Raw genomic sequence first — 16,576 nt, 5'->3', positions numbered from 1 at the left:
CATCGCCGAACATGTCGCTAGTGAGATCCCACCATCATCGCCCGATCATGTCGCTAGAGAAATCACTTCCCTCATGACGGTAGGAGATCCCAACATCATCGCCTGATCATCTCTCTAGGGAGATCCCACCCTCATCGCTCGATCATGTCGCTAGGGAAATCTAAACCTCATCGCCCGATCGTGTCGCTAGGGAAATCACTTCCATCATGACGGTGAGAGATCCCAACCTCATCGCTTGAACATCTCTCTAGGAAGATTCCACCCTCATCACCCGATCTTGTCACTAGGGTATCCCACCCCCATCGCCCGATCATGTCGCTAGGGAGATCCCAACCTTATCGCCCGATCATTATCTAGGGAGATCCCAACCTCATCGCCCGATCGTGTCGCTAGAGAAATCACTTCCCTCATCACCCGATCACGACGGTGGGAGATCCCAACCTCATCGCCTGATCATATGTGTAAGAAGATTCCACCCTCATCACCCCATCCTGTCACTAGGGACATCCCACCCTCATCGCCGATCATGTCGGTAGTGAGATCCCACCCTCATCGCCCGATCATGTCGCTAGAGAAATCACTTCCCTCATGACGGTGGGAGATCCCAACATCATCGCCTGATCATCTCTCTAGGAAGGTACCACCGTCATCGCTCGCTCATTTTTCGCGCGAATACGCTTCCAGTGTAGATCTAACCTTACGCGTTTCAGCAAATAAAGAAGGAAGGTGCTCGACAGAATACACTTATTAATAATAAAATAAATATAAACATTCTAATAATAAAACACAAAATAATGTTTGAAGAATAAGACTGAAGAACGGAAGCGGAAGCTCCAGAAATCGATATCGTCAAAATAAAGATTGTAATAAAGGACGGGAATTCTTGTTCTTGAAGAAAACTCTACTACAAGTGATTCTGCCCGTAAAAGAAAAACGAACGAGATGTAAAATAAATATAGTTTTTGTTTGAAAAGTAGTTGAACAAAATTACGATCAACTTAAAAATCGTTTTGTAACACCTTTATTTTTATTATGGAACATTTATAATAATAAAAAACAACAACAATGCATTTTAATAATTTAGAAATGTAAAATACTTAAATTTCACCCTCAGAACTAATTATTATATCAGTCTTGAATAAAAATGTACAAATTTGTTCGTTTTAGGCTTTTCAACTTTCTACTCTGGTCGATCGTGATCAGTATCTTAAGACAGCATTGTTCGGGTGGCTTAGCATCTGGGGCATCTTTGTCGTCGAGTCCCTATCAAAAATCATATTGATCAAACAAAAGGTAAGAAGTAACCTGCTTAATATCGTAATAAACCAAATTCCAAAAGATAAAGAAATTGTTCAAAAATTATTTAAAATATAAGGCAGAAAAGAGACCAGAGATCTGAAAAATTCTTATGACAAAAAATATCTTCCTGTTTAAAGATTTTCTTTGGTCAGCGCAAATATGACAAGTATGCAGGTAAGAAAGTTTAATATTTCCTGGCTCGTTGTGGTAATGCGGCTTTGCTCAAAGACCAAAGGAAAGAGACTGGTTTCTCTCTTAGAAATTTAAAATTGCATTTTCATATAAATTTAACAATCTGAATTCTAGTTTATTCTATCTAGTGAAAATTTATTTCTTCTTATCCTGGCAAGAGTAGGAAAAAACGTTTGCACCTTGGCTTTCCCAACATCATGTCACGTACTTTCATATAAATATATATGGCAGGTATTTTTCTGCCCTTCTTGACAAAATATTAATCCTGTAATTAATATACATAAAGAAAATAAAATTACAAATTGTTATAATTCATCACAATGTGTGTAATAAGAACGTACACTGATGGATAAAATTAACGCACCAATTTAAATTTTTGTGTTTAGGTTTATTCATATTTTGCATACAAAAAATAGATATGGTTGTAAAAAATAAGATATTTAAAAAGAAATTGTTTATTACTTATCCAAAAAAATTATTATTGAGTAAAAAAATCAGAAAACAAACACAAATGAAAAAAAAATGCCCCCTTTAATACTGAGTATTGCATTAGGACTTTGTAACTAATTTTGAATGATAATGGATTAAATTTTAAACTAAATAAATTGAGTGGTGCATTAAATTTGTCCATCAGTGTAGTATGTCATCAAATCACATATTTATTCGAAATATATAAACCAATTAAAGGGGTAAATTAGTCCAGATGGTAATAAACTTTCCATTGTAAAATTAAATAATAATTATCGCTTTGACAAACACTCAAAGATGATATATTTTCATGTTCTGAATGGTTTTGATGATTAGCTTGGAAATCAGAATAATATTTCATTTTGCCAATGACAATTCAAGGGAACATAAATTTAAGTTTTCAGCACAACCATGCTTTCTTTTCAAAATTGGAATGTACGAAAACCGTTGTGCAGTTGATGGACGAACATGGAAAACGTGTCGAACCTCCGTGATGAATGTAACTGATAATTTGATTTCATCCAGGGTTATTTTTGGCGGGTAAGAGTAGTTTGTTTACGAGCTAGGTTATAGTTTCAAATAAATTAGGTTTGCGCAGACACATATTGGATTGTGGGGTGACTCATGGGATCCGGTTTGACAGGTTCGCCTTTATAAATCCCGGAAGGCTCATATCGTCTATGCTACGCATCCGTGCCAAACAAATGCTCCATCTTTCCAAAATGTCCAATATTGTCACCCCATCGATGGTTGCTTAACCGGAGGGGTAAATTGGGCCCCGGGGTGCACGTTCTGTCGCAGCTGAATCTGACATCCTCTAAAAAAAATTATCGACTGCTCTTCTATTACTGACTAAAAAAAATCTTTACTATGTAGACCAATCTGTTGTTTTCTCGCGGGAAAAAATTGTGTTATACATCACAAAACAAGTTGATTCAAACAGTACCGGACAATGGTGAGGGGTTGTGTAATGGTCCATTAAGCTTTTTCTTTATTCTTGTTTATCATTAAATGTTTTTTTCTTTATCGCCAAAAATTCTGCTTAACGTTTTTCCTCTCATTAGGCCCGCTTTTTTTCAGAAACAGGATGTAATTGTGAAAAGTATAAATGAAGACGATGAAAGCGCAATGCTGAAGGAAAACCACCTTCATCTACACGAGGTAAGCAGTTTAAAATGGCTCTTTTAACAATAATATTAAACGAAATTTTTTTGCGATGATTGACGCGGAAATATTAGAAACTACGATAATTTCACAGACTGAATAAGAAAAACGTCCATTTGAAGAATGTTTGGACAATTCTATAATATTTTTAAATCAATTTAATAAACTTTACACCCAAAGGTGTGATCTGTAGAAATTGTTTTATCTAACTATTTTTATGGAACAAAGTTAAAAGTTTTCCCATTTTCTTCCAAATCTTCTTCAATCCGACTAGATTTTGTGCGGTTTGGTGTGATGTAGATTTTAGAAAATCATTTCTTTATCAAGCCAACGTTTCGATCTTTATTGTGATCATCTTCAGGGATCAAGTGTTCGTTTTCCGTGTAGATGTGTCATTCTTGTGTGTCGTGTTGAGAGTGCCCATAATATTTGTAAATATATATTTTTTATTATTCAAATCTTCTTCAATCTGACCAGATTTTGTTTTGGAATATGAAGTGCCAAATAATTTGAACTGTATTTTACAGTAAATTCTTTAGGTTATTTATCGTTTATTTGATTAATTAAAGGTAAATATATATTTTTTATGAGTGAAGAGGAAGTATTAGAAATTATGGTAATTTTGTATCACAGACTCAATAAGAAAAAAGTCCATTTGATGAATGTTTGGACAATTCTTTAATATTTTTAAATCAATGTAATAAACTTTACACCCAAAGGTGTGATATGTAGAAATTGTTTTATCGAACTATTTTTATTGAACAAAGTTAAAAGTTTTCCCATTTACTTCCAAATCTTCTTCAATCCGACTAGATTTTGTGCGGTTTGGTGTGATGTAGATTTTAGAGAATCATTTTCTTTATCAAGCCAACGTTTCGATCTTTATTGTGATCATCTTCAGGGATCAAGTGNTCCCTCCTTTTTGCCATTTTTTTCTCTCTACTTTTTTATCTCAACTAAAAAACTTAATTATTTGTAATATATTAATTGGTCAAGCGGACCACGAAATTAGTGAATTTAGTAAATATTTATTTTTTGCATTGATGAAAAAAGTTATCACCCTTCCAGTATTCCTATGTTATTTATTAAGTTTGACACATTTTGATATAGATATTGGTTAAATTGACATTCGTTAAAAAGTTTCAAAGTTTTTCTCGGCAGGCAAGTGTTGTAAAATGACCGACTCGGATCGTTATCTCTCCTATTGAAAAAAGTTCATGATTTTATCCGAGTATCAATTTCTGTTTCGAGAGGGAGCACTTCCAATGAACCATTTCTCACCGTGGCCCGAAAAGGAGAACAAGTGTTGTAAAGGGCGCTCGATCGAGCGTTATTGTTGACCTAGAAAATAGTCCATTCTATCGCACCGAGACTCTATAAATTATATGAAAGTGAACGAAAAACTGTCTTGGCTTTCTTGGTGAACTGACCTACACAAAGAAATCTCAACTTAAAAACCAAGAATTTTAGTTTTAAAATAACACATTTAACACATTTGCTTTAAATATTTCTTGTTTAGTAGTAATCATTCAATTCAAATGCAAAATAAAAGAATTAACTACTACAATTTTAACAATGCTTGGAAACTGTCTGATAATTAAATTCTCGCTAATTAAGGTTTGAGGATTCTCTCTCTCTCTCTCTCTCTCTCTCTCTCTCTCTCTCTCTCTCTCCCTCTCTCTCTCTTTATCTATCTATCTGTTTATCTATATATCTACTTTATAAGATATGAGACTCGAGACGCCGTCTTTGACCAATAACTTTACCAATTAGTGAACATTTGCTTTATGTTTCAATCGTCTACTAGTAGATTTATACCCGTTGAAGTGAAATTCATATATATACAGGGTGAATTGCTACTCGTGCTACAAACTTCTCCAGTAGATTCTTCACCCTAAAATGAACAAAAAAGTTCATATTGTCCATGGTCCNCGGACCATGGACAATATGAACTTTTTTGTTCATTTTAGGGTGAAGAATCTACTGGAGAAGTTTGTAGCACGAGTAGCAATTCACCCTGTATAATTAAAACAAATACATCATTAGAGAAATTTGTTGAGCTCAAGAGCTCAATTGTAAATGCTGTATTACGAAGATTGTAAATAGCATGTTTGGTTTAATTCAAAGTAATATAATTTTGAGTTATTGCAAGACTTTTTTATTAAAGAATTTTATGTAAAATATAAATCTCATTCATGTAGACTGGTCGTAATAATGCCATAAATAAATTCATATTTTAACTATGGCCTCAAGCATTGTCGATATCTCGCCAAAAATAATATAACATAAAAAAGTGATTTTTAAAGGAACAAAACGTAGAAAGTTGAATTTGTTGTAGTTTTTCGTTTTGTTCCTATAAATTTAAAATCCCTTGGCCATGGTTAGGATGCAGTATGAAACTAAGCATAATTTATTCTATCAGTAATTTTCTTTATCTAAAGCAGTAAGACATTTGATAGTAAAACACATAAAAACCACTGCTTCACGACTGCTAAGATATTTGAGATCAAAATTTTGGAATTTAATCAAATTGCGTTTTGAAACAAGAATGATGGCTTATTTTGGAAGCGACAGGTTTGTGCAATTTAGGTTTATTATATCCGATTTGAGCCTAGGTAGTGCACTGGTTCGAAAGGGTGCTTTTACTTATAAACTGGTTTTAACAGCTATCCGGATTTCGGGCATTTAACACTCATCGTCAGGCTGAAATGTTTGTACATGTTTTTCAACTTGATTTGTACACGGATAATTTTAAATTTTACTATTTCAAAGGTTCTAATTCCAAGAATATTGCTTTCTTGTCGTTCATATCCAAATGGACTGTTTTCCAAAAGTTACATTTCGAAGTACATATGAAAATTTTCAAAAAGGTTTTGTTTCCAAAATCTTTGTCAAAACGATTAAATTGTAAAGTAGATTCTTTTCAAGATGTTTGCTGTTAAAATGGATTTATGCTTCAAGAGTTTTCATTTGGTCAAGCATTGTTACCAAAAGATTCCAAAGTGTAATTTTTTCTGGAGGGTTTAAACTAAACCTACTAAAACTGGTTACCAAATGGCTAAAATATTTTCAATTTCAAAAGGATTTTTTTCTAATTTAAAAAATAAATATTTATTTTAAGCTGTCAAATTTCAGAAGAATAATTTTTGGAAGACTTTTACTCATAAAATCTATAAAAAAATATTAGTTTTAGTAACTTTATTAACTTGTAAAAAATAAATTTAAATAATACAATTGTTTATGTGATTAGTGACGGTTAGTCGATGATTATTCAGAAATCGTGAGATGCGGTCTGGTGTGATGTAGGTTTCAGAAAAACATTTTCCTTACAGTGCCAACGTTTCGACCTTTATTGAGATCATCTTCAGGGCCTGGGATTTACAAACATTGTTTAAATTTAACAAATACATGTAGGATATGGAAAAAAGTGAATTTATACAATTTTTTTGCATTATTTGTTAAATTTAAATAATATTTGTAAGTCCTAGGGCTGAATATGATCTCAATAAAGATCGACACGTTGACACGATAAGGAAAATGTTTTTCTGAAACCGACATAACACCAGACCGCATCTCATGATTTCTGAATAATCATTTTTTATGTAGTTGAATATTATAGCTTTGACGATAGCAAAAGAAACAAAATAATAGTCTAAATAAATCAAAATGATTATGTTTTTTTTATGTTTGTTTACTTTTGTTACGTAAATAAGAAAATATTTTGATATATACGGCTAATCGTTCTTTTTGAGTAATAGCTATTGCTGGAAAATATGTTTTTTGGTTTTAACGGAGTATATCATTTTAAGAAGATTTATCTTTTACAATTAATAAGAATAATAATTTGCAGGGACAAGAGCCAGTAACGGCATTTATATTGTGTGCAAGGTATTGTTTTACCTTGAATTTCCATAACGTTGACGTTTTTGTTGTCCTTTATTATTGTGGATGAGATCATCTTTTAATTAACAACCAGCAAGACAAAAACTAGATTAATCATGCCAGTGTATTGTGTCATGAAGAAGAGATGAGTTATTTACGTAATATGTCCAATAAAATAAACGTGATTAATGTATTTCTGTTAGTTAATATAAAATAAAATTTGTCGTTTATTAATGTATTTACTATATGTAGTTTTTTAAAATTATTTTATGTAGTGTGAGGATAAAGAAGAAGGTGGGATTAGTCAAAAATTTTAAGTAGTAGTAGTAGCAAAGGCAATTAATATTTCACACCTTTTTTGATCTATAGTAAGATTAACATAACTTTGCTAAAAGAGATAACCGATTTTAAATTTTCCAAGTTAGTTGAGCTTATTTGAATTTGTTTTTAAACCATAAGCAAAATGTGTTCTGCTACTGCTGGCAATAAGGTAATCAAGCTGGGCACAGATTGTCTTTTATTCGAAATTAATCCGAATAAATTGCTTCCTCTTCTTGTAAAGTAAAATAACTCCCGAGAGGGCCATAATCCTACGAAATTGGCCGGCTAGTTATCCATTTGCAACGGAGAATTTTCAACAGACATGTACGGAAACTTATATTAAATATATTTATTTATATTTTATAAATAAAGAAGAAATTACTGGTAAAAATGAACATACTAATAGAGGTGCGTAAATATCATTAGCACTATTTTATCCAAAGTCTAAACATTTTAAATAGTAGGTACAATATTTAAAATCTCGTCCATGAGTCTTGTTTGTTTAAAATTTACTTTTTAATCAATTTTATCAATTAACTATTCTGTTTATGTAAGGTCATGGTTGAGATGAAAAATTATGCCTCACGAACGTTCATCTTAACCAAGATGTTACATAAAAAGAATAATTAATTGATATAATTAATATGGCCTATTATGACCGCTAAACTTATATGGATTTTTAATCAATTTTACAAACAATAATTGTATGTAACTTTTCAAGTAAAAAGACAGTATACGTCTGGATATCTGGATAAGAGAGTAAAGGCGACATATCTATGATTGCAAAAAACCCAAACAAAATCTTACAGCACTCGCTACCCACCATTTGAACACCAACACACTTTCGACATGAACAATCCAAAAATATTACACACAGAACAAAATAAATTTAAACGTAACTTTATAGAAATGTATATTTATTTAGAAATCGTGAGATGCGGTCTGGTGTGATGTAGGTTTCAGAAAAACATTTTCTTTATCGTGCCAACGTTTCGATCTTTATTAAGATCATCTTTAGGGCCTGGGATTTACAAACATTGTTTATATATAACAGTTACATTTTGGATGTGGAAAAGTGAATTTACACAATGCACAATATGTTTTTTATATTTTCAATCAAAGTATTTATACTCANTTATTTAGAAATCGTGAGATGCGGTCTGGTGTGATGTAGGTTTCAGAAAAACATTTTCTTTATCGTGCCAACGTTTCGATCTTTATTGAGATCATCCTCACGGCCTGGGATTTACAAACATTTACATATAACAATTACATTTGTGTAAACAATGTTTGTAAATCCCAGGCCCTGAGGATGATCTCAATAAAGATCGAAACGTTGGCATGATAAAGAAAATGTTTTTCTGAAACCTACTTCACACCAGACCGCATCTCACGATTTCTAAATAAATATCGACTAACGGTCACTAATCACCACACATTTATAGAAATGGTTTACATTAACACAGATAAACTACCATCGATTACACATAGTACAGACACCTGTAAACTCAGTCGCAGCTACGCCAATATAATTAATTAAATTCAATATCGGTAACATACATATATCATCATAACATCATTCAAAACATATAACATATAAAACAATCATCACATTCCACACATCAAACATTTTTACGTAGTCTAATTTTTCAACAATTTAGCTTTCCTTTTCCTATTTATCCCTTTCCATATAATCCTGAAAGGATAATCTGGGCGAACCATTACCAACACTTTTTTTCCCTTCGTCGGCTCTTTTCACCTCAAAGAAGCCGACGCCTTATAGAAAAATGTCTTTCTATACCGACTTCCTTCCCCACCCCTTCAAAATCCAACGTATATAGACATAAAACAGCAATATCTCACTGCCATTCTCAACACGACAGACAAGAATGACACATCTACACGGAAAACAAACACTTTGAGTGAGTACAAACACTTTGATTGAATCTAAAATTTACTAGCATTGTATAAATTCATTTTTTTAATATAAATTTTTTTAGCATTATATAAATTCATTTTTTAATACAAAATTTTTTAGCATTGCATAAACTCATTTTTTTAAATCTAAAATTTTCTAGCATTGTAGAAATTCATTTTTTTTAATCTAAAATTTTCTAGCATTGTATGAATTCATATTTTATTCTCACCTCCTACAGGTATTTGTAAAATTTAAACAATGTTTATATATCCCAGGCCCTGAAGATGATCTGAATAAAGGTCGAAACTTTGGCACGGTAAGAAAATGTTTTTCTAACACCTACGTCACACCAGACCGCATCTCACGATCTCCGAATAATCATCGACTAACCGTCACTAATCATATAAACAATTGTATTATTTAAATTTATTTTTTACAAGTTAATGAAGTTACTAAAACTAATATTTTTTTATAGATTTTATGAGTTTTTTTTTCAAAAATTGTTTACGTTCTATCATTGTTTGAGAGAGAGAGAGAGAGAGACAGACAGACAGACAGAGAAAGAGAGAGAGAGAGAGAGAGAGAGAGAGAGAGAGAGAGATGCTTTCCTGTTTCTATAGAACGTATATAACATTTGAACAGTTAATATAGGTAAATAAGAGACATTAAATCAATTGGAATTTGCAGCTTGTAACACTTGCTAGAAGAAAGCTAAGAATTATAATCGTAATCCAACGGTATATATCTGCAAACATTTTGAAATTATTCGGAATAAGATGAAATTGTTTTCAACTGATTTCTAAAAAATCTTTAAATATGCTATTATTTTGTTTACATTACTTGATGATCATTCATCTTGATCGGAGGGTTAAAAAAACCTATTTTTATAAAATTCATTGTGCATTTAACGGGTACACTCACTAGAAATCAATTTATGTATTGTGCAACCTTGTGGGTTTTTACTTTATATTTGTTGACACTTAATTAAATGCCTGAGGATTTAGAACAGTTTCTAGAAAGTAAAACATTCTTGGAAAGCTGATGTTGCCAGCGTCTGATTTCTAAATAATGTTTCTTGCTACTATGTCGGAATAGGACAACTGATATCCTTGAATCAACAAACAAAGTGCTAAAATATCCCATTAAACGATACCCTTTCCAAAAACTAATGACGATACATATTCGATTCGAATGTGGGTGAAGGTCCGGAAAACAATTTTGTCCTTTTGAATGAAGTAAACAAAATTTTAATTTGAACGATCGATTTTTAATCAGAACGGGAATAAATGTCACTGGTGGAAGTGGGAGGTAATATGAGCAAATTTTTTGATGTCTGATTTACTGTGGAGGTGTTAAAAGGACCTTTTGCTTTGACTGTTTTGAATGTCAATATTAAATTATATATTTCTCTGATAAGAAATCGCCTGTTGTAACATTCAGTGTTGATTTACACAAAAAACATTGAAAAATGTTGAATTCTTTTAACATAATCATAAGATTGAAAAAGCTGTAATATTATTTATTGCTTTATTTTAACTAACTTCTGCACATTTTCCGATGCAATAAAAATAAAAATATTTTCTTTCATATCGACTTTATCCCAGATTGTTTTATAAAAAATTATCATATTGAAAGCTAATAACAGCTGTATTATGATTAAACTCAGCAGACTGGTAACAATTTTTTCAACAGATTGTTTGCAGATTCTCAGAATATTGTGTGCAGTGTACTGCATCAACAAGTAGTGATTTGTTTGTGATTTTCTGTTATTCTTTGCCAATTTTGAAGAATTATAAAAAAAACTGTATCATCTTGATAAATTTTTTTTTGACAGGGGCCTCCGACAGCTTGGTCATTTCAGCCGCGAAGCACTAGCGAAATACGGCTACACACTCGATACACAATCACACTAATAAATACATTCATACCTCTATACATTGATCGCGCTCATACTGTTTGGTAGATGGAGTACTCTATATTCCTCCATCTACCTGTTCACTACAATAAACTAATTTAATTTGGGGTCGTACTCGATCTTTTTCCATCTACCTCTTTCCTAAAAGAAATTATTCTAAATTGGGGTCGATGGGGTATTTTTATAAAATTTCCGCCATCGGCCCAAGTCTTACACACAACCTGAGAGGCGATGGAGAGGCAACTTCACCTTCAGCCCCTCTCCATTCACACTAATAAATACATTCACTCATACAAGTCACAGAAACACAAAACACACATTTTGAAAGCTACATACAATAAAAAAATTCCCAATTCCCCTAAAAAGCGGAACAGGGGACCCTGAAACTCGCTACCGTGTTCGAGAACTCTTCTTAGATCCGGCGGCATGCCTACACGCTCCCTGATTAGAGCCAAGGCATGACAGGCCTCTATTATGTGGGACACATCGACCAACCTTTCTCTGGATAAGGGGCACCTGCGCGGGTTTTGGCCCAAAAGCAGGTGCCCGTGTGATTTTGTTATTCTTATTCTATTATATTTATGAAATTGTGTTTTTGGTTGTCTCTGCCTAATAATAATAGAGTGAGTTAATATGAAAAAAATGAAGAATTTTAATTTGCTAATAAAACAACCAATAATTTTTAAAATATTTATACTTTGAGTGATTTTGCTCAGAAGATTGTTTGCAGTTTACTCAACAAACAGACTGCTGTGTCTTGATGATATATGCCATCATTTTGACAAACATTGTTTTTCAGATGGCAAAGCCGAAACGGCCGGTTGCTGGAGTTGCATGGATGATAATCTTCGGAGACGGTATCCACAACTTCATTGACGGGGTAACGATAGGAGCCGGTTACAGCCAAAGCATACCGACCGGACTTGGTTTGAGCATAGCAATAGCGTGCGAAGAGTATCCTCACGAACTAGGTAACTAAAAATTTTAAATTTAATTAAATCACTAATCTACGAAAATGTTAACATTATGAAATTCCAAAATCTAAATTTACAGCTTGTTACATCCACACGTACGCAAAAAGAAATCAATACTTCTTATAAGGAACGAAAAAAAAGCATTATCATATTTTGTGTCATTATTTTGTGTGGGCAAAAACAAACGTTACCGTGAAGTGAGCATTTTTTACAGTTTTTTTCCCCCAAAAAAATTTTACATTATTATTATGTGGGTGGATTTTACGAAAGTCTAAAAACAAACCCAAGATTTAATCCAAAATTTGAATATCTGCCAAAAAGGGGGAAATTTGCAAAAGTATACACATTTCTGACAAAAGAAATTATAAAGATTTGTAAAAAAAAAGGCTCACTGAAAAATTTACTTTTTACAAAAATTTTAAAAACAAACTTAATTCTTTTCTACCATCTATTTAAGATTTTGATTAAAAATACAAAAGAAATATCATTAATAAATTAGATTGTACAGGTTTGTCAAAGCATACTAATGAGACTAAACACACAGTGGATTTTGAAAAAGTTAAAATAATAGAAAAAGTAAAAAAACAAATTAAAAACCACTGTAGCGAGAAAATGAGTATATAAATTTGAAAAATAATAGAAATATTAATGTTAATTGATGATTAATAAAAAGATCAGAATAAGAAAACATTTTAGATATCTATTCAGAAACCGTGAGTTGCGGTCTGGTGTGATGTAGGTTTCAGAAAAACATTTTCTTTATCGTGCCAACGTTTCGATCTTTATTGAGATCATCTTCAGGGCTCAGAGTGTTTGTCTTCTGTGTAATTGTGCCATTCTTACGTGTCGTGTTGATAGTGAAACCTTCTGAAACCTACATCACACCAGACCGCATCTCACGATTTCTGAATAATTATCGATTAACGGTCACTAATCACCACACATTTTAGATATCTGAAAAATTAAAAAAACAGTCATTATTAAAGGGTAAATAAACAAAAATAAAATTATATACAGGATGTTGTGCTATTCGTGTTTCAAACTTTGCCAGTAGATTTTACATCTAAAATGGAACCAAAAAATCCTAATTAACTATGGTCCGAATCTCAACAGTTTCGGTGTTATTCCTCTTTCTGTGTCTTCTTGTCATTCAATTCATTTCATGTCGAGGGACGTGAGATTGTAGAGCTCCTTCAACAGATGATGAGCTGTCGGAAATCCGGATCGTCGAAAACAACTTACTAGGAGTAGGAACTATATTTTTTAAAAAGATTGAACAACACACTCACTCCACCATTAATCTTTTCTATTATTTTTCTTTTTCTGATATTTTAAGATTTCACGATTTTCTTTCAAACAAACATTGATAACACCAAAACTAAAAGGTTTTGGACAAATTCGTTGATACCATTGAAAACTACGTTAAATTTCCAATAAGATGTGATCTTACTGTAGTCTGTTTTTGGTTGTCTCAGTCTGTGTAATAGAATGCGTCAAGATAAAAACAAAATTTGAATAAAAACGTATAGAATAAAATATGACTAACGATATTATCAAAATGATATAGTTTTTATGAAAAAGTTGTAGCTTGAGATGATGTGTTAGGGCCCCGGGGGACCGAAGTCACGATAGCTCAAGTGGTTTGAGCGGCCTATGAAACCGAAGGTCGTGGGTTCGAGTCCCGCGCGTGACACTAATTTTTCATCTCAATCACACATCACATATAAATTATAAATAAATTTAAATAGCCACTTTGGTTAATTAGAACCAACTAAAAACGTACAGATTAATACCATGATTTTATGTATTTCCATGAAGCAAAAAAATATCGGAGTGAGAAGCGCGAATTTGATTTATCTCCCCCCCCCCAAAAAAAAAAAAAAAATCGACACGAATTGCCACACTTACCCCTTCACTACTTATTGTGACAGATTTTAGTTCATGATATTGAAAAATACTATTTCCAAGACCAAGCTGTGTTGCGGGAACGGTATCCTCTAAGAGCCGTGAGTACAGGTACGTTTATTTATTTGAAAATCTACCAAATTAGAGCGTAATTTATTTGGTTAAATCAAAAACAATAACAATTATTTGAAACTTTGTTTTATTGTATTTTTTACAATTTAGTTACATTTGCCTGAAAATACCTAATTACCGAGTAAATAGTTTGTTTTAAATTGGACATTTTAAACCTTCATTATTTTAACTTTTTCATTTGTAATTTACAACTATAAATATTGTATTGAGTAAATATTTTCTAATACTGATTACATTAGTTGAACCACTTGTAGGAGAAATTGCCCAGTAACTGACAACACTGCTTCATTCAGTATGAACCGTAAGAATTTTGAGTTGACTGAATACGCTAGTGGATTTCTTATTGGGTCCGTCTTGAAGAGTAGGTTTTTGAATTACTCAAGCATTGTGATGTCGGTTATTTCCTTCGTCGGTTATTTTTTGACCAATGGGCTCAATAACTACACGGAGCCAGTGACATATAAGCCCTACTCGGGCAAAATAACAGACAGTTCCTCACTGAAGATGCACAATGGTGAAACGCTTTTAAGTAGTTCAACAAATAGACGAATGAAGACGGACGCAATATTCGTTCAGCATATAACTTATGATCTTGCGTATTAGCCATAGTACGAATTCTTGTGTTCAAATTGGGGGTTATCGGGAAAAAAGGGCCAGAGGCGACGGTGGGAATCGAACCCACGACCGCGGCGTGAGAGTCTCTCGTGCTAACCACTCGGCTACCGCGGTCCCCTATTAAATATCACTTGGGAGGGAATCTACCGGCAATACACTTCAAACCTATTTCTAGTTTTAATTATTTATTTTTTTACCACAAGGAATGGTTAGGTTATCACAGTAGTTTCTAGTTTTGCCACTTCATTTTGTTTTTTACATTTATCTAAATTTTTTTTATACTCTTTATATAAATAAAAATATTTTTTTGTAAGTTTTAATGCTCATATCGCCTCGTAAATTGACGAATGAATTTAATCTGTTTTGTAAGTTTTTTTACGAGGGTGTTTCAATTACAAAGTTATATGAACTCTCGGTGTGTCGATGTTCGAATTCGGCGCCGCTGGATTCGAACCCCGGATCCTTTCCTTTATAGTGATGGGCGTCGTGTCAACGCCTAAACCGTTGCAGCCAAATACGCTCCCCTCTCCGTTTTCTAAGTTTGGAACATGGATGGATCTTAGTGAATGAAAGGAGAAAGAAACGGTGTACTAACTCTAAAATATTGGCTTTTGTTCAATTATTCTCTTTTAGGAATCGACTAATGTAATTTTTCTTATAGAGTTACATATAGTTGTCAGGTTTTTCAGGGCAAGCTTTCTGCCACGTGTTTTTACTCTGTTTCTCCCAATTTAACATAATTCTAGAGAAAAGCAACGACGTATTAAATTTATTAGAAGTTGTCAAAGTCAAAAGTCATAATCAGATCCTAGACACTTCTTAAGGGGGAGGAAAAATGAACCAGAGGAATTGTTTTCCTCAATATGCTTCGGTGATATTTGGTTGTAATGTTCTCCATCCACAGCTCTGTTACATCCGCATTGTCATATTTTCTATGTCTTCTGGGCTTTACACATCAGCAAGAAGCATATGGATTCGCTGGGTGTCTGTCAGAGCATTGGAGGATACACAAATTGAAAAAATCACGTCTATTTCCTATAAGATGACCAATATTAAAAATACTGTATTTGATTTATTTTTCTGTAAATAAATATTTCTTTTCATCTGCTATGCATTTTAAAATTATATGATGCAACATAAAATTTCTGATTACTCGTTATCCTGTTTAATGCTCGCTTACTTATTTCCTGCAGCCCCTCGGAAATTTTTTACGCGCCACTACTTGTTGAAATGTTATTTCCGATCATAAATTTCCACCTCGTTTGAGCATGACCGAGCACCTTCTTTTGGAAAATGTTTCACGATCGGCTAACAGATTTTACAGAATTCGTCGCGAAGAAATAAAAAGCCATCGCATGATAATCCATCATACTCTCAATTCCTGCAATAATCGAGTTAAGATGTAAAACAATTAAATTTCTTGTTAGGCGTTCAACTGCTGCTACGGTCGGACTATGTGGGCTCCGGGTATACAAAAAAAAAAGCTGTTGCTTGAATAAAAATTTGTAACTGATTTGTATTTAGATATAAAATATACATTTAACACTAGATTTTCTTATTCTTGTTCTTTAATTTAAAGATTTATTAAAATATATTTTGTGTTTAATTGTTTGCTCATTAAAAAGGTTCTTCTTTTGAAAAATCGTTGTCTGTTTCTTTTTACATAAAACAGATACAAACAATTTTTTTAAATTGTACGTATTTCAAAGCAACCTTCCATAAAAAAATCTTTATAATAATTCATGTCCGTCTGCTGCTGAAGCTCAATATATATAGCATAAATTTTGTGAA

At 32.6% G+C, this 16,576-nt stretch overlaps 1 protein-coding gene across 4 annotated transcripts in view; it reads left to right on the top strand.

Annotated features, from left to right (window-relative positions):
* Nucleotides 1–16,576, top strand: part of LOC106670214 (zinc transporter ZIP8-like) — a 53,622-nt gene that overhangs the window by 26,330 nt on the left and 10,716 nt on the right. For 2 of the 4 annotated variants that reach the window (XM_014400327.2, XM_014400326.2), the window contains exons 4-6: nucleotides 1,168–1,293; nucleotides 3,040–3,120; nucleotides 11,959–12,130. In XM_014400327.2, coding sequence (XP_014255813.1) covers nucleotides 1,168–1,293; nucleotides 3,040–3,120; nucleotides 11,959–12,130 — 379 coding nt within the window. The remainder of the gene's footprint in view (nucleotides 1–1,167; nucleotides 1,294–3,039; nucleotides 3,121–11,958; nucleotides 12,131–16,576) is intronic. The other 2 variants (XM_014400328.2, XM_014400329.2) reach the window with 2 other exon arrangements.

Source organism: Cimex lectularius, unplaced genomic scaffold, assembly GCF_000648675.2.
Source record: "Cimex lectularius strain Harlan isolate CLEC.00 unplaced genomic scaffold, Clec_2.1 scaffold134, whole genome shotgun sequence".
NCBI lineage: Eukaryota > Metazoa > Arthropoda > Insecta > Hemiptera > Cimicidae > Cimex > Cimex lectularius.
The sequence above is the reverse complement of the archived record's forward strand: the minus strand, read 5'-3'. Positions and strand labels throughout refer to the sequence as shown.